At 43.4% G+C, this 26,817-nt stretch overlaps 1 protein-coding gene across 4 annotated transcripts in view; it reads right to left on the bottom strand.

Annotated features, from left to right (window-relative positions):
- The window catches only part of CACNB2 (calcium voltage-gated channel auxiliary subunit beta 2), a 153,425-nt gene extending 129,758 nt beyond the window's left edge, over positions 1 to 23,667 (bottom strand). For 2 of the 4 annotated variants that reach the window (XM_056857010.1, XM_056857019.1), the window contains exons 1-2: positions 23,551 to 23,667; positions 6,814 to 6,906 (exon numbers count right to left, since the gene is read on the bottom strand). In XM_056857010.1, the coding sequence (XP_056712988.1) occupies positions 6,814 to 6,906; positions 23,551 to 23,667 (210 nt within the window). The remainder of the gene's footprint in view (positions 1 to 6,813; positions 6,907 to 23,550) is intronic. The other 2 variants (XM_056857017.1, XM_056857013.1) reach the window with 1 other exon arrangement.
- Between the last annotated feature and the right edge of the window lie 3,150 nt (positions 23,668 to 26,817).

Here is a 26,817-nt window from a genome sequence, read left to right as displayed (position 1 = left end):
GTTTATGCTGCACTTGTGGTATGGTGTGACCTCCTGTCAAAAGACGTAAAGACTGCTGTGATCGGAATATATGCAAGGCAAAATATCACTATCACTGCCACTGGAGATAAACAGGTCACAATCACTCCCACTGTGGCACCTGAGCTGACAGGAATCAAATGAGGTTTAGCAGTTCCACTAGCAGCTGTCACCTTGTCATTGCTGATACAGCTGAAGCCTCCGTTGAAAGCACAACAGAAAGCTCTCCTTGTTCCTGTTCCTACAATTATTATACAGATTGATACTAAGCAAATACATTAAAAAGTAAAAATATTCAAAAGATATAGCTAACAAACATTTTTACTACTCCTGAGAGGCTGCTTCTACTTGCAAACACTTTAACAATATGATTCACTTTCCGTGGACTAAATAGCAACCACCGGACAAACACCAACTTCATTTTTTCCCCTAGTAATATCTGTCAGCACTTTCTGCGCATGGCCTACTGGTAAGGGTACAGTATGACCCCAGTATTATTTTCATAACTGCTTTTCTGGTGAGATGGTAACAGAAATGGACAGTGGAGATGGAAAACAAATTATATTCCTTTAATTTAAAAGGTGCTTGAATAGTTGTGCAAGAAAACTAAAAAAAAAATCTTGCTGAATATAAATTAGTGAACTGTGGGAAAAAGGGTGGAAGGACTAACTAGCAATTTCCATAGAATTTTGGCAACAGATTGCCTCCGTATATGATGCAAGATTTTAAAAGGAAAAACATGATCTGTTTACAGGTCATTTAATACATGCTTTATCAGACAACCTGAAAACCTGCTGTCAAGTAACCAATTTCCAAGGTCTGTGCTGGAAAAGAAACTAAGATAAATAAGATCTAAGCTTCACTGTAATGAAATATTTCTTACATTGCAATTTATAATGCTGTTATACAAATCTGCAGTCTCTGTGCAGTTCTAGAGTATAAAACCTACATCATCATGAACATAGCACCCTTGATGACAAGCTGATTTTTTCTAAAAGATATCTGTGGTGCAAATATAATGCTATGTCTAACTGGGCATTAAACTGCATTTGCACACTCTGTAATGCTCTGCTCACAACCTGAGTTCGATCCCAACGGAAGTCGGTTTCAGGCAGCCGGCTCAAGGTCGACTCAGCCTTCCATCCTTCCGAGGTCGGTGAAATGAGTACCCAGCTTGCTGGGGGTAAAGGGAAGATGACTGGGGAAGGCACTGGCAAACCACCCCGCAAACAAAGTCTGCCTTGGAAATGTCGGGATGTGACGTCACCCCATGGGTCAGGAATGACCCAGTGCTTGCACAGGGGACCTTTACCTTTTTAATATTCCCACAGGTTTTGAGCAACCTTTCTATAGCAAAAATCTACTTGCAGTACAGTTTGGAAGAAATCCAGCACCTCCATTTGGCTTACAACAGATTATTTTCCTGGCCATAGCCCAAAGGAAAGGGTACAATATGCACCAGCTTGTGACACATCAAAACAGCAGTACTCATAAAGACACACACAAAAAGATCTAGTTAAACTTGTGGCTGAAATCCAGTGTGCATCTATAGAAGTCAATTCCCCTGATGAAATAGTTTTCCCTTGGAATGTGGTTCAAGACACTACACACTGCATGCAAGGGGGAAGAAAATTATACTCACATATAGAAGGAGAAACTAAAATTACTACTAACTATATATTCACAACGCTTATAATGAAAGTTTGAAGCTTAACACATATTACTACCTAAAATTAAAATAAATAAAATTAAAATATTTCAATTGAGATTTTGGACATGCTGTTCAGGTTTTAAAACTACATTCACTGTACATTAGCAGTAGGTTTGCTGGCTTGCTGATCATCACAGTGGAAGAAAATGGGAGGAAGGAACTGCACCCAAACCCACAGGGAGGCTTAAAAAGCGTGGAGGAAGCAGTCAAGCCTGCATGAAGGAACAACAGCTTTCTAGGCCCAGGGGGTTTAAGGTAGAGCTATGGAGAACAGGAGCTAGTTAAGGAGCAGGGAACAGAGAAGAGGAGGGTGGAACTTAGCACAAGGACCAGGTGTGTAGCAGGGGCTATACAAAGGGAGGAGGCTGGGTGGTGGGAGAGGAGTCGAAGCAGAAATCAAGCCAGCCAAAATGAGAAGGGGGGAGAAGAAGAAGCTAAAGATAGGGAAAGGAGTTGGCTCAGGGAGGAAGTGGTTGGCTCCTAGGCAAGGAAGCAGGTTACAGCAGTGTGGCTTTTCTCCCTTGTAATGCATTGTATGGAGGTGTATTGAAGCTAACCAAATCTTCAGGTGCTTAGATCAAATTCCAATAAAACAAGCTAGAGGGCATCACACCCTGTCAAGAGACGAGTCATATTCTTCATTTTGATGCCTTTTGGGTATTCTGTGCAGAATCCTATTCAGGTCTATTCAATGGGACTTAGTCCCAGAAAAATGTTCTAAGGATTTTACTGTAACTGCATAATCCTAATTGGGTTGTGTGTGTGTGCGCGCGCGTGTGTGTGTGAAAGGGGACAAGAGCCAGCGTGACCCCTGCAACAGTGTTAGTGCCACTTGTGCTGGCTAAAATTGCACTAATGCCGGTGCAAGGCCAGTAACACCGGCTTCAGGCAGCAGCACGGCAGTGCAAGCCGTGGGCACCAGCGCAGTCTCGCGGGCAGCATTTTCCCAGCGCAAGGGCTCATACCGGCATCAAAGGGGGTGTTCCTAGGGCCTTCCTGGGGGTGGAGCTGACTTTAGTCAGCTCCCAAAGCCCTTTCCACCTGAGAACATCCCTTTTTGCAGACGTTGAGTTATGCCTGCAAAAAGGCAGTTGTAACCCTGTGAAACTCTATGGAAGAGTTTCACAGAGCTCGGGGGGGGGGATTTCATTTTATTTAGGCCTCTGTGCCGCTGCAAGCCATTCAAGGAGGCGGCGTGGCTATGCTGTCCCCAAGCCTGTCGTAAGGACCCCCTCCCCCCGTTTGGATTGGGCTGCCCATCTGTGCTGTTTTGTGAACCTAGAATTGTGCTGTAGTTCCCAAGGAATAACACCCATCTTTCTTCTCAGTTGTGACCATTAATACTAATCACAAAATCCAGTTTGAAGACTCATGTTAACAACTGTCTGACATACCACAAATGATGTCCACAGATTTTTGTTTTTATTCTAACATTCTTTTTGTTCGTTTAATTATTTTGGCTACAGCCTTTTTGGACAGGACCTGTCTTTATATATGTCTTGTACATTGCCTTGCTTTTTAAAGGGCTTAACAAATTCTGAAATAAGAAATTTCATGTAACCCACATAAATACATTCAACAACCTGGGAGCCCACTGCCAACAAAGGCTTCCTGCTGTGTGTACATTTGGCAATATAAATATGTACATATTTTTTAACAGATAATACATGCAATTTCCAATTCAGGAGTGACATCTGTGTAAGTCATTCATCATCTATAAAGTGGACTATGGACAGTAAGGCCTTTACTGAATGCCACAAGATAATACATTTACTTCACTAATATTTATAGTTCTGTTTATGACTGAACACAGTGTAACAGGCACCAAGCCAGTTTTTAGAGGCTGAAAGTCTAGATTTATAATACCTTGAATATATCTGTCTAAAGCAATCCTACAGTTTGAAGTCTTTTATCAGTTTAACCTTCCTTTACAAAAGTTCCCCCCACCCAACAATCTTCCTCTTTTTTTGCCAAACATCAAAATGTAAAATAAAATCTGAACGTCCATGGATGTAACTTTAAACACTCATCAGGGGCTTACAGACTTGCTTCATAACAGCCTTGTGCTTTTCAACAAAGCAATTTTGTTTAATCAGGTTTGGCTGTTTGATCTGTACTTTGAAAATTCTTGGTAACAATCATGCAGCTACACTGTATATGAAACTACAGCCAGGCAAAGAAGCACTTGCAAGACAACAATTTTGTGAGACTGTGCACATTAAAACTTAGGAAATCAGGACCTATTGTTGTAAATCTGAGGATACTGGGATGGTATAGTATCCACTATTTTTTTCCAGGTGAGAGGGGGGCGCTTTTCACAGTTTGAGCAGAAACAGTTCAATTTTAAACATTTGCAGATAGCAGGCAAGCTTGCAACATACATTTTAAAAAAAAAACACACACACACCAGTATTGATCACATTTAGACTAAGACAAACTTTTTAATACAACAATGTGTGGGGGTGGAGACCCATGATAATTTGTGGGGGAGGGGAATCTCATTTTTCTCCCCACTCCTGGCTCCAGCTCCCCGACCTGCATCATCTCCAGCTTTCTGCTACCTACCCTGCCCCTTGTAGCTCTCAACCCCATCTCATGAACTTTATGCACACATTCCTTTTCCCTGCCACTGGTGAATCGGTTCCCCTCTCCAGTTCCTTTTGCATACCTTCTAGCACCCTAGCTCACAGATGTCGCTGTTCCCAGGTATACCAGATTGGCATCTCCCACCTGTGGCTCCAAACTTTTGTGTCCATTCTTCACTGCAGCAGGAGCAAAAAATGGGGGTTGGGAAGCAACATCAGTTCTGGTTGTATGACATAAGTGATATCACGATGTTCCAGAAATTCCCCAAATCTTTGTGATTTTTTACAACCAATACCAGGGAATCTCGAGAGTTGCAACATTGCTCTGCCCCCCTATATTTGCTCCCACTGGGGTGAAGAACCAGCGGGCAACCTTTGCTGCCCCTGTAGTATAGATTTGCCCATCCACACAGGAAACAGCCCTTGAGTATCAGATGTAGTGATATCACAGAGCAGACTGAGTAAAAGACTGACCAGTGCATAAAATGTTATTTTGGAGCGTCATATATATTGTACCATTTTATTGATGTTACACAACTTGGGTCCCAGCAATCTGGTTTATAAATGTATTAAATGAATAAAGAACACTTGCTGAAAAAATGGAATGTGTTTAAAATAATGTAGTGACTAATTAAAATTCTTATCCAATAAGAAATATGGCCTTTAACAAGGGGTGGTTAAAATTTGACACAGCTAAGCTATAATAATCTCTTGGTATGTTCTCTTTTGAAACATTTCCACAACTTCTCGTCTACTGTGAGTTTTACCAATTCTTCTTGAACCCAGGCCCACCACTTAATTTGTTAAAAAGAAAGTATGTAGGGCTTTGGGCTGCTTGCAATCAGAAGCACTGACCCTAAACCCAGATGTTCTTGGGCTGGTTTAACTCAGTAGAGCCAGGAGTGCACTCTGTTCAAGCTCAGTAACTCTATCCACTCCATCCACATGAACACATGAAGCTGCCTTATACTGAATCAGACACTTGGTCCATCAAAGTCAGTATTGTCTACTCAGACCGGCAGCGGCTCTCCAAGATCTCAGGCAGAGGTCTTTCACATCACCTACTTGCCTAGTCCCTTTAATTGGAAATTCCAGGGACTCAACCTGGGACCTTCTGCATGCCAAGCAGATGCTCTACCACTGAGCCACAGCCCCTCAGCCCCTCCCATCCAGGCTTACACATGCTGAGAAAAACAAGTCTTGTAAATGCATGAAGATCCTCCATAGGATTCAGAAATACAAATACCAACAATGAAACAGTTAAATATAACTAGAGCTTGTTTTGCTTCCTAGTGTGGTAGCACTATGGTAAATTCTGTATTCTTCTATGGACATTGTAGAATAAATGTGATTACATGGAAGGTGAGTCACAATCCTCCTTAAGCAGAAGATACCAATAAACTCATACAGCTCTAGATTCACAGGCATACCTACAAATTAAAACATCCTGTGAAATCATCATAAATTTCTCAGTACAATTTCATGCACTTATTTCATGCTAATGGAGTCAATGTAAAATATTCTAGGATGCTCAAGAATCCATAAAGTCTTAATGACTGCACCATTCTGCTCAAGCATCTCTTTCAACTGCACTCTCATTCATTACTTGGAGAGGAATAAAACCACGTTAGAATAAGTAGGAAGCATATTCACTACTACTCTCTCTCTCTCTCTCTATATATATATATATAAATTCATCACATTTGTATCTCACCCTCTTCCAACACGCTCAAGGTGTCATAAACTGTCATGCCCTGTATAACCCTACAACAATCCTTTGAGGTAAGTTCAATGGAAAATAACTTTCCAGAGCTACTCACTGAGCTCAGAGTGGGGACATGCAGATCAAAATCAAGTATTAGTAGACCTACTGTACGGTCCATACTTTTTAAAGCAGAAAATTCTGGCTGCATTGATAGAAGCACTCACAAGCCACATCTGTGATGCCAACTTTCCCTCGCATAAAACCAGTCTCCTTAACTGCCTTGCAAAAATTAAAATTGTAAAAAAATTATACTGAACAAATGCTTTGAAGACCAGCAGACTTGCGTCCAATTTTAGCACTTTGTCCTCTCAGTCCAGAACTACAGAGCCCTAGAATATATTTCTCATCACCAAAGTAACAATAAAAAACTGATTTCAGCATTAAGAACATAAGAAAAGCCATGCTGGATCAGACCAAGGCCCATCAAGTCCAGCAGTCTGTTCACATAGTGGCCAACCAGGTGCCTCTCGGAATCCCTCTTCTGAAATAAAGAGGTGAGACCAGAAATTTAATTTTTGTTACAAAAATTTTGGTGAGTCTGTACAACCTTGCAGGTTTCAAAGGATCAGTCATACAGCCTCTTTTCTCAGAACAGTGCCAAGAACTCTCAGACTCTTCAAAGTGTACGCACATTAGCCAACAGAAACCTGTACGACTACCCTCATGCCACTGTCTGTCTCAGTTATGGATCAACAAAGCATGACAAAACTCCAGTGAAGAAAAATATAGAATACCTGTCGGACAAAACTGTTAGAGGTAGTGTCAGAAGATGTACTCCCATCTGATCCTTTGAATCTGTTTTTTCTTCTCGCACCTTTGCCATATGACTGTTGAAAAAGATAATAAAACACTGTTATTTTTATTTGGCATATAGGTTTATATAAAGCACAAGCAATGAGAACATAATCATGATTTGTTATATTTGTATAAGATTTTGCAAGGTACATTTATACTAGCATGATATAACAACACTATCACCCTCATAAAATTCAACAATGTGCTCAGATTTAATTGACCCAACACCTAATATTTTCAAAAAGAGAAGACCAAAGAAGAGTTCCTCTTCATTGTTTTTCTATACTATAAAGCAAAAAGTCTAAAGTGGGGAGGGAAAAAACCCTGGAGCTGTTGCTAGGCTTAAGGGTAAAGCCCCAAATGTTTAACATTCTCCTTATTTGGAAACTAGGAGCACCACTGTAATTGACATGTAGGGAAAAAAATAATCCCCGACATACTGAAGTTCAAAATAGATTGTGTTCTCACAACACACAAACTTCTAAGTTCTGGCTCCTTCTTTACTCATGGAAGAAAGGACTGAATTCAAGACAACGGTGTTGAGGTGTAAGCCAGCGGGTGCCATCTCTCGGACTAGTTACATGGCAGCCCCAAGAGACATGTGCCACCACCGTTCCATATGTGTGCCAAGCCCCAAACGCAATGAGGAAGGCTTCCACACCATCCAGTGAAACTGACAAGGAGGGACCATGGGCAGAGAAGCCTCTCAGGGAGAACTAGAGGGAATCCATTTTCTCTGACCCAGTCTCCAGCAAGCTGTCATTTTGCAAGAGATGACCAGGCACACACACAGTCCTTCCCCTCCCCATCCTCCATATGCATGATTAATGGCCCATCGGAAGCCTCCGAGATATCAGCTCCAGAAAATTGCTCCTCCGTTATTGCAAAAGTGATTTGCCCGGACACAGCTGTTCGTGTCTTTGTATCCAGCCAGATAATCCCATCAACGATCGTCTCCTGACCCTCCTGGAATTGTGCAAGCCATAGGTTTTTAACTAGCCCGTCTCAATTGCCCTTTTGCCCCACCCCGGCAGCCGACCATTAGTGTTATTTTCACCTTTTGTTTTACTTCGGGAACCACCGGGGTAATCCAATCAGTCCCCGCCCCCTGAGAGAGTATAACTGGGGTCTCCTTACTCCATATGCTACCTTAGGTCTTCCCCTTGCATACTTGCTGTTACTCTGTCAGTCTGGGTAGCAATGCCAGACCACCCAGCTCTCCAGCCTCACTGGTTAAGTCACGGGAATCCCTACCCCTTCCCCCTCCTTTAGCCACATGGAACCTCGGAAATCCACTTCTGGACCAGGTGCAGTATTACCCGTCTTCAGAGGGCCTGCCACATTGGCAAATGTCCCTACTCTAACACCTTTGATTCCTAGACTCTGTGTGTTGTGTGATGTATATGTGTAATTTTGTATGTGTGTGTGAACATATAATTTGAGTAAAATTCTTTTAAATCTAATTCCATTGCTTCTGCCTCATTTTCTGGTCATGGTACAGACTCTGGTATACAAAGGTTGTATCCCTGCTTAAGTTACGTCCAGTGCCGGTTACTGAATGCTAATCCCCCCATATAATAATTCTTAACCGAGCATTTTGGCTAACAGAAGTGTATTATTAAGTGTCTGAAGAAAATGGGTCACATCACTGTTTATTATTCAGATCTGCAAGGTGCTTTAAAGTGGACTTTGATGGTATAGATAGGAAACACAACAATCCTATGTTTAAATTCTGTTGCCAGCTGCTTCGTCTTTTTAACCGAAGAAAATAAAATCCCAAAAATGGAAGCTGATAAATAAAAATATTGCTTGTTTTGCCCTTAATTCAGAAACCACTACAATTATAATTAAAACACATATTCACACATATCCATGAAGGACACCTTCCTTTAAATAAAACCACTTCTAATATTGTTTTGGATTAATTTGAAATCAGATGCCCAGATTTTCTTAATAGAAGCCTACCTCCAATTCCTTTTAAAATGTAAGTCTATCACTAAGGATAAAAAAAGTAAAAGTGAGGACATACATGGAGATAAACATCCACAAGGCAATATATGTTTATTATTGTACCAGCTTTTATGGGGCCAATCCTGGCTGCCACATAAGTATGTAAGCCTACAAGTGACACAAAATATTGCCTGATCAGTCATATCAGAACTTGGCTGAACAGTATATAACATACCTTGTGTTTCTCATGTTTTCATATCAATATTGAAGAAGTACTATTACAAAAGTACAATCCTTCTGACTTCTGCCTCAGGTTTTGAGGCCTAAATTTTGATTGGGCTTAGGGTAATGCACATTAGTTTGTATATCTGGGGTACAACTAGACATGCCTCATACAGAACCCAATCTGGATCATGTCAGTTCCCTAAAATGTGGGGAGATCTAAAGCATAACATACTGGTAGGGGAGAGGGAAGATCTCACCTTACGAAGAGGTTCTTTAGAGAATGCAACCAAGTGTGTGCAAACCGGTCACGCTAACATGACCTGTTTGCTTTATGGTGTGTGGTATTTGGGGAGTGAAGCTTGGTTATGTTACTGCACCATGGCAGGGTCAGCCTTGACACACTGTTACCGCTGGGTATAAACTATTGACAGGACAGTCAGGGACATTCTGGAGGAAGGGTTCATCTGGATATCAAATAGAGCGGAGAGTCAAACAAGCTAGAAAACAGTAGGGAAATAAACTCTCCCACAGAATCACTATGGGAGGAGATACCAAGCCCTAAAATGTTACTTAAGTGGGGGTGTACTATCATCTCCTGATCACCCTATGAGGTAACTATCACACCATGAAGTAACCAAAGTATAAAATGTTGTCGTACTCAATAACTTCACTGACTGGGAACAGTGACCACAGTGCTATTAAGTTCAGCATTCATGTCAATGGAAGTTTGTTCTCAAAGTTCAAAACAATCACTTTTGATTTCAAAAGGGAAGCTTTGCAAAAGAGTAGTCACGAGGAAGTTAAAAGGGGCAATTGCAAGAGTCAAATCCCTCCAGGATGTCTGGAAGTAATTTAATTGAGGCCCAGATAGAATGAATACATCAAGCCAGGAAAAGTACTACCAAGTCTAAAAGCAGGCCTGAGTAGTTAACAACCTAAGTTAAAGAAACCATAAAAGGAAAAAATGGTTCCTCTTAAGAGTGGAAGGTTTGTCCAAATGAGGTGCACAGAAAGAAGCAGAGGTTCTGGCAAAATAAATGAAAGCTGAAAAGAAAGCAAGCAACAAGAGAATTTGAGGAGTGGATAGCTAAAAACTTTAAGGCAAACAATAAGCATTTCTTCTATATATCAGGAGTAGGAAAACAGCTAGGGGGGAAATTGAGCTGTTGGATGATAAAGGAATGAAATAATTATTTCAAGGAAGATGGGAAGATGGCAGAGAAACTGAGTGAATTGACCATTTTTACTGTGGACAATGTGGGGAACATACCCATGCCAGAGGCATGTTTTTGGTGTAATGGGAAATGGAGTACTAAGACTACTAGGCAAATAGAAAACTAATAAGTCTCCGGGTTCCGATGGCATACACCTGAGAGTTCTTAAGAAACTCAAATATGAAATTATTAATCTACTAATAGTTTTATGGTTTTATTATATCATGTTGTATTGGCTGTTTTTCTGTTTTTCTAACCCTAACCCTAACCCCAGCCTCGACAGGGGATTGAGGGTGGGATAAAAATCTAAATAAATAAAAAATTATTATCGGTATATGCAACTCGTTAAACAATGAAAACTAGAGAGTAGGAATGGACAGTTCTTGCAATGGACAGAAATGAACAATGGGGTCCCACAAAGTTTAGTGTTGAATTCAGTGCTACTGAAATTAAATTATTTAAGTATTTAATTTCAAGTGGCATTTATGTGTTTTATTTGAATTATTTCATGATTTTAACTGTAGTTTTGATTGTTTAAATGTTTTATTTTTTTAAAAAAATGTTCACCTTGTGGGCCCTAACTTGATTGAAAGGCAGCATAAAAAAGTTTAAATATATACATAAACCAATATGAACAATGGTTGGAGCACCTTTCCTATGAAGAAAGTCTGAAAAGTCTGGGAGTTTTTAGTTTAGAAAGATGACTATGGGTGGAAAGATACAGGCTTATAAAAATTTTCATGGGGGGGGGGAAGTGGATAGAGGCATCTTTTTCTCCATCTTCCGTAATATTAAAACTTGGGGGCATCAATGAAGTTGGTGGGAAGTATGCACAGGATAGACAGAAGGAAATTTTTACCCAACAAGAAGTTAAATTGTGAAATTCGCCAACAGGGGAGGTACTGATGGCGATGAATAGAGATGCCTTTAAAAGAGGGTTAGACAGATTCATGGAGAGTAGGTCCATCAATGGCTACTAGCCATGGTGATTAGAGGTAACCTCCACATTCACAGGCAGTAAATTTCTGATGCGGGTGCTAGTAGGCTACACCTTGGGAGGGCCTTGGCCTCTGTGCCCTGTTTGTTAGCCATACAGAGCAACTGGTTGGCCATTGTGTGACACAGGATGCTGGACAAGATGAACCATAAGCCTCATCCAATAGGGTTCATTTCTTATCTGAACCTTCCCTCAGCTTTCATTCCCCCTCTCCCCAAAAAACGTCTCCCCATCCATTTTCTACCCCATATTTCATCGAGCTGCTTTGCTCCTGTTTTAAAGACCCAGCCATAGAGCTGCAAACCAGATCCATCCAAGCCATAGAACTGGGAGCTGCTGAAAGAACAGGGGAGTGTACACGAAAGAGCTGATTCAGAGGAAGAAGCAAGTAAGGAGATGTCCAATCAGATAATAGGAGCTACGATGCTACACAAGATGGAGAAGCTACAGGGAGATGCTTCAGCACTAGAGTCCAGACAGTTACTGAAGTGTTTAACAGCTGACCCCACAGCTCCACCTTTTCCAGTGCATTAGTGAAATCGATCCAGGTGTTATTACGTCCTTCCTCTCCAGTAGGGGAAAAAAGAAGTGAGGTCTCATGCTTCACCTTCTGGTCTTGGCTTCATCTTGGATATACCACCTACTCTACCTTGGAGCTGATTCAAGGGGGGTTCTGAATGAGGATGTAAGCTGCAGCAGGAAGCAACAGGGATAGCATGGCTGTCAAGACAGAGCAGACCCCACAAGTCTCACCATCTAAGCAGGTTGCTCCCCTTTCTCCTCATGGAGTGTTAATGTCTCCTGACCCTGTCACCACATAGTTAAGCACCACTCAAGAGCAAATGGATGTTCTTGTTTCAAGGTCTTTTATTGTCCTTTGCTGCCATCTAGATGTGCTTTTGCATTCCCATTGTTCTTCAGCACTTCAACTTGTCAAGCTCTGAAAGCCCAATAGCTCTTTAGTATTCTTACCCAATCAATTCACATGTGGGTGCATATATTTTTACAGAAACTACTTTGCACCTTGAAAAGACCATCTATCATATATATGGTAGGAGATTTCCACACATACATACCCAAATTGATGCTAGGAAATTATCAGGATACATCCTACTTAAGGTGTTGCCAAGTTTCAACAAGCTATACACAGTATAGATAGTCTCGCAGATATGAGGGTCCAAGGACATGAAGGGCTTTGTACATGATAGCTAACACCTTAAATTGAGCCTGGTAACTGATGGGCAGCCAGTGAAGTGCCTGCAGGATGGGAGTAATATGCATGCTCCATCTAGCTCCCAATAATAGCCAAGCTGTGGCATTCTGCACCAGCTGGAGTTTCCAAATTGATTTTGAGGGGAGACCAATGTACAGTGCACTGCTGTAGTCTAGTCTTGATATTACTGTGGCATGGATCCAGGTGGCCAGATCAGCCATATAAAAATAAGGGGCCATCTTTTGAGCTAGGCTGAGTTGGAAGAAAGCCTTTTTAGCAACTGCATTAACTTGCTTCTTCAGCAATACAGCTGGTTCCAGTATAACCCCAAGGCTCTTAACTGACTCAGCAAGGGTCAGCTGAACTCCATCACAAGTGGGGAGCACAATGTCCTTCAAGATCTCTGCCCTCACAGCCAGCATTACCTCTGTCTTTTCAGGGTTTCATTTCCATTTGTACACTCTTAGCCAGTTTACCACATCAGCCAAGCAGTTATTCAGGACTTCCACCATATCACCAGGGGATTTGGATGATATATAGAGCTGAGTAACATCCATCCGCATATTGATGACATCCAGCCCCAAAGCTATGAATGATTTGTCGTAAGGGCTTTACATAGAGATTGAAAAGCATGGGGGATAGGACTGTGCCATGTGGAACTCCACAGGATAGGTCCCACACTGATGACAACTGGTCTCCCACAGCAACCCTTTGAGTCCAATCTGTGAGGAATGATTTGAACCAGTTTAGCACACATCCCCTGAGACCTACTTCTGCCTCCAAGTGGCTCAGGAATATGGTAGGATCTATTGTATCAAAACCCGCAGATAAGTCCAACAAGAGCAATAAGGAGGCCCATTGCTGCTGTTGGGCTCACTGAGGAAATTGGCTGCCGTGAGGTGGGACCCCACTCAACAGTGGGTGGCATTATTGAGTGTCGAAGCTGGCTAGCCTTTCCAGCACCACTGCAACCGATACCGGCAGGTGGGAGCTCCTTGGTGCCCCCCCAGGGGTTGGAGAGGTAGGCTGCAGTCTCCCCTCAGCAGCGAGTGGGAGGGGAGGGGTGGAGCTGGCAGGAAACCAACACAGGGGGGAGGATGAGTTCCAGTGGCCAGAAATGAACACAGCATCTAGCTGGCAGCCATAGCAAGAACAAGAATGACTTGGTGGAAAAAAGTAACATCGGATTTCCAAAACAACAAAAAAAGGACCTTAAAATAAGAAAAGAGGTTCATAAATATATAAAATACATCTGTTTTCAATTGTTTTACACCACCTTTCAACTGCATACATGTAAAATGTGGTTTGTGAAGTAAATGCCAGTCACTGATAACTTACACAGACAAATACAAATGTTTACAACGTACTATTAGTAAAGTTTAAAGTCTCCTGTATGAGTCTGGCTCCTAAATGTTTTGTGCTGGCTCCTAGATGCCCGGAAAATTTGTCAAGGCTCATAGGAACAACTGCTTTCCAAGCAGACAGATCGCAGGATCGTGCTATGGCTATCAAACACCAAGCAGGTGTTATGTGACTCATATGGATGCTTCATAATAAACCCTACATTCATTACCTATGCAAAGATGCTCATTGCAATAACCTTGTAGGAGGGACAGAAATATGAATCACACAAGAACGGGGGCTAGAGCCATTGGGAGATTACAGGGAGTATTTGGTGACAATACCAATTGTGGAATTGAACATAATGAGGTTAAGCACCAAAGAACATCTAGCGATATATAACAAATCTGTTTTATACAATGAAATTGCATAAGGCGTGAAAGCTAGACAAAGCAGCTTCAAAACAAAAATACAAAGAATTAACTGCTTCAGTTATGGCATTGACAGGACTCCAGGAAAGGAAGAAGAAAAAAAGACTCAGAAGGTATGCATATTTCCCAACAAGTAGGAATTAAAAAGCCATGACAATATGTAAACTTTCAAGAGGTTATTCAAACCAGAGGCTGTCATATTTAGAAATCTATTTTTAGCATGTCCAAGATGTACATATAAGGGGGAAATTAGAAAACCAAAGATTACTTAAGAAAGGAAAAGAAAATAATTCCAAATTAGAAACACAGAGAGCTAGCAGGAAGATGATGGGGGGGGATTAGAAGAGCTGAGGCATCAGGGTGTACAAAGAAATTAACAAAGACTAGGAAATTGCTGAGGGGACAGTGGTAATTTATTTATGTACCACAAAGAATGAATGAATTCCCACCTTGAAAAAATTGCTTTCCTGTGATGAATGAGATACTGATTAACAAAGATTACACTGTCAGAAGCACTAGTGCTACAAAAGAGAGATAAAAATAAAACCAGTGTGTTTCCTGGCCCAGAAGGCAACATAGTTGAAGGGGGGGGGGGCTGCACTGGAAGAAGAGCAGCAGCATGGGCAGGCTACAATACAAAATCATAATAACTACATAAGCTCCACTACACAACAAACCATTTTAAAAGGCCATCCCTTCCAACCAAATACTTTCATCTACTCAGAAATTTATAAACACTTGGCATCAGCTCATAAAAGGAGAAGAATGGTGAAAAAAGTTTTCCTTAGATCAGACCTACTTCAGGTTGACAATACAAGTTTGAATTCTCCCCCCATGAGAAGGTTCTCCCATTCTCTCTGACATGAGGGCAGTTCATCCTTTATAATATTATGGACCAGAACCATGTACCCTCATGGCCTGCAATTAGCATCTGTTGCAACACAGAGACTATTGCTTGCAAATCTTAACCTGCCAAACCCAGATCTCACATGAATCTTAGTTCCTGTGTGGCGGACAAAGCACCACGATATTTGCTGGTCACCTACATCGGATATGAGGCTTCTCTGCCTGATGTACATCACTGTTAGTTACAATCTTGTTGGGATTAAAAATACCTAAATAAAATTCAGTCAATAGATTTTAACCCAATACTATCCCAATTCTTAGGGTGGTCCATCCAGCATCGGCCAGAGCCGTGGTCTTTTCCACTGTGGCTCCGGTTCTGTAGAATGGGCTTCCTGAAGAGGTGAGGGGGTCCCTCCTAGGAGATCTTCACAAGGCGCTGCAAGGCCTACCTGTTTGCCAGGGCTTTTGAGGGAACCTGAACTGGCAGGCATCTTTTAAAGGTGGTGGCAGGGGGGGTGTGGGGGAGATTTGGGTTTTGTTATTTTATTTTTGCTTTTTAAATTAAAATGTTTTTAACTATTAATGTAAGCTGATTTGAACAACGAGCAAAGGCAGGGCATAAATGTTGTAATAAATAAACAAACATCTTCAATGAAATAAGTGTCAGTACTCCAGCTAGGGTATAGAGTTATATGGGCAGTTACAGGATGATCGACCTGAGGGTGCTGTGAGGTGTTAATAAATGGCTAGGACTGCTATAGTTTAGGTATACCAGCGACCCCTCCCAGCTTGCAAAAGGGATGATATCATATTTACACTGCAGTCACCACCCTGGTAAGGACACCCCATCTCAAGCTTGGTAATGACTACCCGACATTGCCTCCACCCACCCCCTCCATCCACCAATAAGCTCTCCACATTGGGAAAGAGTCTGGGAAGGATATGGGGCTGTGGTAAATACAGTCTTTGGGGATCATTTAAATTACTTCAGGGGGCTTGGTTGATTAAGAGAATCCAGAAAAGACAGGTGTGGAATAGAGAGCACTGAGTACACCTTCTGCTTAAGGCTGCTGTTCGACACTTGAATAAAGACTATGTGGGATGGACCAATGGTTGTTTGTTTTGGCTAAAAGAATCCAGTGGAACTTCCCTAATATTCACGATGAAGGCAAATTCCTGATCTTAGGTGATCTGCATGAATACAGTGGTTAGAAAACTGTTGTCATGTGTACTCAACTACAACTGCCGGTTCCTTGATAAAAGCTTAACAACTTACTGGGACTAATCATGCCCAGTAAACTACGGCAGCCACCTTGCAACACCAAGTATATGACAAATACAGTAAAACTGTGCCAAATGGAGAAAGCTCTTTGGACTTCACAGCTGGGGGTGCTCAAAATTTGAAAGGTGAGCAAGCCTTATTTCAATAAGGTCAATGATGGTTCGATGCAATTTTGTTTACTGCAGCTGATAGGATACCTTAAAAAGGAAGGCCCATGGCTCAGTTGCTGAGCATCTGCTTGACATGCAAAAGGTCCCAGGTTCAATCCCAGCATCAGTGTGTTCAAGGTATCTGAAATCATCTGTGCAGCAAATTCCAAGGGGATTTAAAAGCCAAAGTAATGAAACTCTCTAAGATGGCATTAAAATGTATTGCATTAAAGAATCACCTATTTAGCATTAGACATTCTTATTGCATTGTTGAGTGCACTTTTTCAGAGTTTCCTGAATCACACCCAGACTTCATGAGAAAGGGATTCCCAGGGTCCACAACCTCTACAGACGTTGGAAGGGGGAAAGGTTTAATGAAGAGAAGGGAGCCCAAGGACCCCTAGAGTTCTGCTCTGCAAAGTTCACTTGAGAACAGGTGGTATGTTTTTATGCTGGTCTTGGATCGTATTAAACTCTTTTCACTTGACAACAGGTTGTCAGAGCAAATCTCCAAAAGCAGAGTGGCACGGACAGTGCAATCCTAAGGAAACTTTACTGGGAGTAAACAATCACTTCCAGTGTGGTGGGGCTGAAAGATAACCCTTTGGTATTATGGCACGGTTAGAGGATCTGAAGAATCCAGGAGAATCAGGAATTTTAAAATGCCAGCAGCAGCAAGGAATGAGCCAACACTATGAAGGATGCATCAGGTATATTTGCCAAACCCCATCTCTCCAGGTAAGATTGCAGCCAGCAAAATAAACAGAGATGATGCAAAGTATTCCTAGCCATTAGTATGCGTGTATAAAGCAGCAGCACAGCCGCTAATAACAGGCACAGGCATGCAGACCTGAGTCAAAAGTCAGAAGAAATTGACGAATAGTCGCCTACTTCCAGTGAATAGAATAGTCGCCTACCTCCAGTGAATAGAAATTACTAATCACTTGTTATGTTATAGATTAATTTCATGTGTTCAACTTTGTCTATCCAACTACAGCCCTCAAGCATTGCTTTAGGCAAAACTGCTGCTCCTACACATATGAATAAAAAATGTAACTGATTGTCATTAATATGCTAGTGACAAATGCTTCAAATCTCCAGACTGCTTCTCCCAGTTGATTTGTATAGATGCAGAATAATACAGGACTAATCCAAGGGGCATGAAGAATTCTACACTTAAGCGTCTGAGAAGATACAGAAACTAACAGCACAAGCATGCAGTCTGTAGGGCTCAAGATGGATTTTAAACCTACACAAGTGTAGAGTTATAAAACTTGTCTTTATTTCTGTATTACAATGATACTAAGGTAAAGGTCCACTGTGCAAGCACCGGGTCATTCCTGACCCATGGGGTGACATCACATCCCGACGTTTACTAGGCACTTTTACTAGGCACTATTGTAAAGAAGCCAAAATGTATGTAAAGAAGCAGAAGGGAAAAATAAGTTCCAAGTAAACAAACCAGCCATTTCCCTACCCAGGCCACATGAATGTTCCACAATATCTGCCAAAATATATCTAAAACCCAATAAGAGTAATTTGTCAGAATCCTCCTCCCTGGTGCAAATGATACATGGAATTCCTTGCTATTATTCCCACTGCAACTGAGTAAGTATAACAAGGCAAGGATTCTCTTCCACTAGGATATGTAAAGTAGCACATGGGCTCTTCTTGTATGTAGTCTGCTTCTACTCACAGTACACTGGGAAGATGCACAGTTGCAGCCAATAGTCCCAACAGTTGGGCTGGAAGTTGTGTCTGTGGAAGGGGTACTGTCAGATTCTATCACCAAAGGAATAACCAGATACTTAGCCCACACAACTGCTCATACATGGGCAACGTCAGGGTCTTATTGAGGATTATTCACTTGTGGAATGTTTGAGGCAGGGAGGCCAAACTAATGGATTCTTCTACAACCACTGCAGCTATAATGGCACACAAACATATGCTTTGTGGCACACTTTCTATGTTAGGTTTTTATGTTAGATTTTGTATGTATGTAATGTGTTTGTGTTTTGTCAATGTTATGCATAATTTTACAAGTATAAATAAAAAATATTTTTTAAAAAAACATGTGCTTTGTTTGGAACACTGCTGGCTGGCCTACCCACTTTTCCGGCAATGAATAGGGCTTCAAAGTGCTTAATCTTGCCCACAATATCTGAAAGTACATATAAGCAGCCAAATTCCAAAGCTTGCTGAATACGATTACTTGAAAACTGATAAAGAACACATACCAAAAAAGGAATAATTTAAATATTCACATGTCTTATTGGTTTTGAAATTGAACAGTGGGCAAAACTCAGGACAGTTCAAAAATGGCCAGTTTTTGACAATATTGGATCAAAATTATAGGACCTATGTGAAATTATCTGTAAAAGGATTGCAAGGATCATATCATACAAATATTGAACAAATTGATTATTTCTCCTTCTCTTGATCAGGGCCACAATGAGAACGATGGAGACAAAATTCTGAAGGGCCTGATCACCCTGGGTGTTGAGAGAGGTGCTTCTGTGTTTAAGTTACGTATATCTTTTATAGAGGGGAAGGAATGGGGCATGCGTGACAGTGAGCCAGACAGTGTTTCTCAGCCTAACCTATCGCACAGGGTTGCTTTGATGATAAAATGGGTCGTGTCATGTGCCTTGCACAGAGCTCCTTCGGAGAAAGAATGTAAACCCAGGGACTGAGGTAGAAAAGAATGTATGGCGCACACAGAGATAACCAGTTACTATCCCATTCATACTAACAAAGAGTCATGTTGTTTGCATTCAATTGATATTTAAGTAGAGTGTGAGTGGTATGGGGGCGGGGGCACAGGAAACCTTTGTCTAGGGCCCCATGGTGGCTTTTAGCACCCCTGCTCTTGATCCACATCAGTTTAACTTCAGGCCAAGATTGAGAACAGAAACTGCTGAATCTCTTCTGGACTTCTCAGCAGCCTTTGATACTGTTTACCAGGATCATGATTTGCAAATGAAACATTGCTCTGGCTTCCTTCTTACAGACAGATGAGTGCCTGGAGAAGGTATTTCTTCAGTACTGGCATCACAGCTTAGAAGTATCTCCCATATAAAGCTTCTTCTTTATATAGTTTTAAACATCAAGTAAAACATTTTTGTTCCTCCAGGCGAAGAACAAAAGTTTTATTTAACAAAAGCAGTACATTAATAATAATTTTGACAAACTATAATTTTAACAGCTGTTTAGCTTCCTACTATTGCTTTTAATGTGATACTGTTTAGAAACTTTTCTGAATATAATTATAGAAAAGCTGTTCAGAATACTTAAAAACAGAATATCTTTTAAAGTCACACTATTAAAATGTAAACAAATTATATACGAGATTATTTTTGTCTTTCACAAGAATCTCTCACTTTCATCTATAGCAAAAAGGTGTTTATATAGAGTATTCATTTGTCCTTGCTAGCAAAATGTTGTTTTGCCAGATGAATATCAGTCAGCTCCCTACCACTAATGTGGTTTAGATCCTATTATTGTTAGGTGGATCTGCAACTGGTTGACATATCGTATCCAAGGAGTGCTAGTTAATGGTTCCTCATCCACTTGGAGAGAAGTGACTAGTGGAGTTCCTCATGGATCTGTGCTGGGCCCTGTGTTGTTCAACATCTTTATAAATGATTTGGATGAAGGAATAGAGGGGATGCTTATTAAATTTGAAGATGATACTAAATTGGGAGGGGTAGCAAATACGGTAGAAGACAGAGTCAAGATGCAGGATGATCTTGACAGGCTGGAGAAGTGGGCTAGAACAAATAAAATGCACTTCAACAAAGACAAATGTAAAGTTCTGCATTTACGTAGGAAAAATCAAATGCATAATTATAGGCTGGGGGAGACTTGTCTGAGTAGTGTGTGTGAAAAGGATCTTGGGGTCTTAGTAGACCAAACACTGAACATAAGTCAGCAGTGTGATGCGGTAGCTAAAAAGGCAAATGCAGTCTTGGGATGCATCAACAGAAGTATAGTGTCCAGATCACGCGAAGTGATGGTATCGCTTTACTCAGCTCTGGCTAGACCTGAACTAGAGTACTGTGTTCAGTTTGGGCACCACAATTTAAAAAAGATATAGACAAGCTGGAATGTGTCCAGAGGAGGGCAACAAAGATAGTGAGGGGTCTGGAGATCAAGTACTATGAGGAAAGGTTGAAGGAGCTGGGTATGTTTAGCCTGAAGAGGAGAAGACTGAGAGGGGATATGATAACCATGTTCAAGTACTTGAGGGGCTGTCATATTGAGGATGGTGCCGAGTTGTTTTCTGTTGCCCAAGAAGGTCGGACCAGAACCAACGGGTTGAAATTAAATCAAAAGAGTTTCCGTCTAGACATTAGGAAGAATTTTCTAACAGAGCGGTTCCTCAGTGGAACAGGCTTCCTCGGGAGGTGGTAAGCGCTCCTTCCCTGGAGGTTTTTAAGAAGACGTTAGATGGCCATCTGTCAGCAATGCTGATTCCGTGACCTTAGGCAGATGATGAGAGGGAGGGCATCTTGGCCATCTTCTGGTCACTAGGTGTGTGGGGGGGAGGTAGTTGTGATTTTCCTGCATTGTGCAGCGGGTTGGACTTGATGACCCTGGTGGTCCCTTCCAACTCTATGATTCTACTACGGTTGCCAAGTCCCTCTTCGCCACCGGTGGGAGATTTTTGGGGCAGAGCCTGAGGAGGGTGGGGTTTAGGGAGGGGAGGGACTTCAATGCCATAGAGTTCAATTGCCAAAGCGGCCATATTTCTCCAGGTGATTGAAGTCCCTCCCCTCCCTAAACCCCACCCTCCTCAGGCTCTGTCAGGATACTCTTGCCCTGACTTGCCTTCTTTGCATCCAATTCTACAGTTGCAGAGAATTTATTTCTTTAAGCGTCGCAGGGACCAGTTTGGATCAGGAAAATGTCTTGAGGGAGGAGAGGCCTTCCCCTAGGGATGTTTTCTCAGACTAATTCCTGCTGTTTTCATGGAGTAATGTCTCATCTAGTTCGGGCTTTAGAAGATTGCACTGAAAGTATTTATTAGGATTGCTTATTAAAGTTACTGGTAATGCTGTTTTCAGTAATGAATAGGGTTGCCAACTGCCATGTAGTAGCAGGAGATTTCCTGCTGATACAACTGATCTCCAGCTGAGATAACCTGGGATACCATACATACAGTTGTTAAAGAAACCTGCATCCCAGCCATATATATACACAGAAAACTACACAGAAATAGATATGCATTTTTACACATACAATATGAAGCTTAATTTACTTTCACCTTCCTTAATGCTTAGTGAGAATGATTAAAGGATAATATTGTCAAAAACAGGAAAAACATCCAATATTCCATTATGATTACTAGTCCTCCAAATGCATCTTTGAGACGGTGAAAAGAATTTGAGCAGAATTATTGAGCATTACTGTCTACTCAAAGTAAGAAATTCCATTAAAGTGTATTTGAGTAATTTAAAAAAATCCGACTGACAGAACTGCTCCACCCAAACTCTACTACAAGAATTACAACCTCTATTTCACCCATAAACAAAAACCCTACCTTCTTGTATGACTCTAAATCTGAATCCGCAGGATGATTAAAAAGTGTTATCCAAGGCAGAACAAGTGCATCAAATGTTAGTTTTTTAGCATCTACTCATACAGTAAACACCAAAAACATGACATTTGGTGATCCAAAAACATGTGTTTTAGAAACACATGTGCAACACAGTATGCGTCTCAAGAACTCCTGATTGGCCACCACTCCCTGAAGCTTGTACCCATCTGGGAAAGCATGTGTTTTCCTGACTTGGTGTGCTAGCTGTTTGCCCTTTTCTTTCCATCTTCCCAGCTCCAGGTATTTCTGCCTGTATTTTCTCAAAATTAGATAAGGGTTTTCAAGGATAAAGTTTTTGGTAGGACTAAACGTCCTCGACAAAAAGACCACATAAATCTGCCCTGTTGCACTCATGGTAATTTTTAAACGCTTTGAAGATAAAAGGGAGACTTCATCAAAATCAATGTCTGTGGCTAGGCTGGAGCACTAAGATTAGAGGCAGTGATTCCACATCAAGGGCTGGTTGGCCATCAAGGCCAGCTGGAAGAGCCCAGTGGGTCGACAGCCTGGGGGTCCAGGAGTTCCTGGGGCTCGCCCCTCCACTGCCGCCACTCAGGTCACTTCTGCATGGGAGGTTTTGCCTTGGATTTGCTCCTCTCTTGATGCACATTTTTCTCATCTGACTTCTCAAAACTCTGCATGGGGGCTTATTTTTGAGTTTGGAGAATTTGGACGGGGGGGGGGGAAATGTGCACCTAGAGAGGGGCAAATCCAAGGCAAAACCTCCCATGCATAAGTGGCCTCTGTCTTGGGGGAACACCATCCCATTCCTCCCCTCCCTGTACACATGAATACATGAAGCTGCCTTATACTGAATCAGACTCTCGGTCCATCAAAGTCAGTATTGTCTACTCAGACCGGCAGCAGCTTTCCAGGGTCTCAGGCAGGGGTCTTTCCCATCACCTACTTGCCTGGTCCCTAACTGGATGCCGGGGATTGAACCTGGGACCTTCTGCAGGCCAAGCAGATGCTCTCCCACTGAGCCACAGCCCCTCTCCATGGCTCTCCAGGGTCTCAGGCTGGGTGTTTCCCATCACCTACTTGCCTGGTCCCTTTAAGTGGAGATGCCGGGGACTGAACCTGGGACCTTCTGCCTGCCAAGCAGATGCTCTACCACTGAGCCAGGGCCCCTCCCCTGGACCAAAGTAACTGAGCGGCAAGCAGGGTCGAATCCCATCTTTCTTGCTCCCATCTGGGACTGAACAAGAGCGGAGCAGCTCTCTGCCTTTCCCTGCTTGCCTTCTCTCGGAGGCAGAAAGATGGAAGCCGTCGAGCGCCGAAAGAGAAGAAAACTTCTCCAGGCAGAAGGCGGCAGCCGCCCCGCACCGGGGGGGGGGAGGAGGGGGAGCCGCCTCCGCCCCCCCTTCCCACCCCCGTCCGCGGTCCTTCTCTCTCTCTCTCTCCACCCCCCCCCCCCCAAGTGCTGTACCTGCACGGCCGTGACCAGCGCCGGGGGGTTGTCCAGCAGCTGCTCCATCTGCCTCTCCTGCTCAGCCGCGACTGCTGCCGAAGTGGGAGGCGATGTGGGCAGGTCACTTTGCACCATTGGAGAGGGGAAAGTCGCGGGCGTGCTCTCGGCAACAAAGCGCCTCGGGAGCGGAATGGGAAAGAATAGTTCTCTTTCCCCCCCCCCTCCTCCTCCACGCCCCCCGCCCCCCGCCCTAGCCGCGACCGCTATTGTTGCGGCGCGAGGAGGGGTCCGCCGCCGCCTGACGGGTGGGCCATGGGCAAAGGGCGAAGCGCTGCTGGCCGAGCGGGGCGGGGGAGAGGAAGGGAGGCGCGCGCTTGCTTGCTTGCAAGTCCGGGCTCCCGCCGCCTCGCCCTGTCTCCTGCTCGAGAGAAGAGCGCGCGGCAGCCGCTTGCAAGGGGAGACGACGGGGAGGCGCCTGAGCGCAGCCGAGAGGGACCACATCGACCCTCCCTTTGTGTTCGGGTTGCTTTTCTCCTCGCCCACCGCCGGGCGAAGGGAAAGCGCGCGAAACCGAGCGGAGATGGCCGTCGGGGGGGAAGTGGCGAGCGGCTGCGGCTTGAGTGTCCGGCGAGGCTTCGCGGATTGTCTGAGGGGAGGTTGTTGGCGAGGAAGGAGCTGGGCTTTGTGGCTTGGACCCGTGCCGGCCTCCAGGTCCCCCACGAAATGGCTTTTCAGTGCAGGCGCTGAGGAGAAAGCCAAGGGCTTGGCGTCTCGATGCCTTGCAACAAGGGACACCTGGGAGCTCTGCCGTACCGTCAGGACTGAGCTTGCCACAAGCGCCTGACGTGGGAGCAAGTGGACTAAAAAGCCTCTGGATGTCCTGGAAACTCAGTTGTGCTACCACCACACGTCACCTGCGCGGTGTAGCAATCCTGGGCCCATAACCCTGACGTGGGGGCAAGTGGATTAGCAGGTCTCCAGGACGCACCACCAGAACTCTTGCTTTACAGGAAACAGTGTTGTTTAATTTACAGTGCACAAATACAAAAGACTTTCCGGCACGTACACTTCTCTTCCACTACTACTTCGCAACCGCACCAACACAGTGTTACATAAGCTTATATACATTCCCAGCACCTGATACCAATTAGGCCACCTGTAGACCTGGCCACAGTTTTACATCACCTTACTGCTTTAAACTGGTTAGATGCAGTTCACCTGGGACCATGCAAGGTTATTGCTCCTTCTTGCATCAGCTTAGATGTCCCAGATCTGACAGCTACCTGTCAGCTTTCTCTGTCAGATTATTATGATTAACTTGATACTCTGACAGTGCCTCCTCTCCTGGCTGTCATGGCTGGACGCTGAAGCTTTTGGTGGAATGTACTAACAGGAATGACAGGATTGCCCATTGGAAACAATGGGAGAGGCTGGCAGCCCATTGAAGATGATGGGAGCCAGGATGGCCAATTGACTTGCATGGGCTCCATTGAAATGCATTACACCACTTGGAAAGAAAATGTGGAATGGGTTTTCAATTAAGGTCTCTAGGCCAAGATAAACTACTCTGGGACTGGAATGACAGCCCCTGGAACCAGCAGAAGGGTTATGGGATTAGTCAATTGGCAATTCTGGCTCCCATTATCTTCAACAGGCTGTGCAGCCTCTCCCATTATTTTTAATGGGCAATCCTGTCATTCATTTTTGTGCATCCCAATTCAAGGGCTTGGCGTCTTGACGCCTTGCAACAAGGAACACTTGGTACTTCTGCTGTACATCAGGACTGAGCTTTCCACAAGTGCCTCCTTTCCTGGCTGTCATGGCTGGACGCTGAAACGTTTGGTCAAGCGCACAAAACTAACCAGTACTGCTGCTGCTGTGAAGGAATAAGTCCAGGAGAGTCAATGCCTAGTAGTTTCATTCCCCTTCAGGCCTGGGCAGCTGTTGCCATGAGTATTTTTTGTAAAGCAGAGAGGGAGCTATATTCTAATCCAGGGAGCTGGGCTGGCATAGGGTTGCATAGGGTTGCCAAGTGCCAGGTGATGGTGGGCAAACCCCCACCAATCCATCTGGCTGCCCACCAATCAGCTGTGGGTCAGCAGGCAACACATGCGCACACTCCTGCCCACCTCGCCACATCACTTCCAGTTTACACTTGGAAGCACCGCAACGGGCCTTTTACCACTCAAACTCCCAGTTTGAGTGGTAAAAGGCCCCTCCAGGTGTAAACCAGAAGTGACATGATCATGTCGGAGTGGCCACACACGCATGCAATCTTTGCCTCCCTTCCCCTCAAAAAATCTCCCGCCGGAGAAGAGGGGGGACCTGGCAACCCTATCGTTGCATGAGGGAAGATAAATGTTCCAGAGTACAAGCCCGCTCCTTCAAGCTTGCTGTCCTGTAGCTGAACCATGCTTCCAAAAGTACAAACAATATTAACCTTGACAAACCAATGGCCAGTCTCTGAATAAGATAGTGTTCTTCATTGCTATGCAATTCTTTCACAAAGAGAGGAGGAGGCGTTGTGTTTGGCTCCACCTCCTGTGGCTGCCATTTTGGGGTGTCACCACCCACTTTCAAATTCCAAAGGTCCCTGCAGGCTCAAAAAGGTCGAGGACCCGTGCTCTAGCACATTTTGATAATATTTCATTTATATATGGGAAAGTAAATAATAATTGTATCTTGGAAGCTAAGCAAGGTCTGCCCCGGCTAGTATTTGGATGGGAGACCTCCAAGGAATACTAGGGGCATGGCAATGGCAACCACCTCTGAACATCTCTTGCCTTGAAAACCCTATGGGTAAGGTTGCCAACCTCCAGGTACTAGCTGGAGATCTCTTGCTATTACAACTGGTCTCCAGCTGATAGAGATCAGTTGGCCTGGAGAAAATGGCCGCTTTGGCAATTGGACTCTATGGCATTGAAGCTCCTCCCCTCCCCAAATCCCTCCCTCCTCAGGCTCCACCCCCAAAATCTCCCGCCAGTGGTGAAGACTGAAGAGGGACCTGGCAACCCTACCTATGGAGCTGTGATTATTAAATAATTGTTTCCACATTTAATTATAATATCCCTTATGCTGTGTTTTCCGTTTGACAATTTCAATGATGGCCTTACTGATTTTTCTTACCTTGATAATATGTTGGTTGCTTTTATGTTCTACCCTTTTGTTGTGTTAGTATCTAAATGGTTGTGACAGTGGTAATAAAGAATGTTTATTTTGTTGATGTGAGACAGAAGCGCTTGAATATAAAAAAAGAAGGTGTAAGCATTGCCAAAACTGTCCCAA

This window comes from Euleptes europaea, chromosome 11, assembly GCF_029931775.1.
Source record: "Euleptes europaea isolate rEulEur1 chromosome 11, rEulEur1.hap1, whole genome shotgun sequence".
In the NCBI taxonomy this organism is placed as follows: Eukaryota; Metazoa; Chordata; class Lepidosauria; order Squamata; family Sphaerodactylidae; genus Euleptes; species Euleptes europaea.
This window is presented reverse-complemented; position numbering and strand designations above follow the sequence as displayed.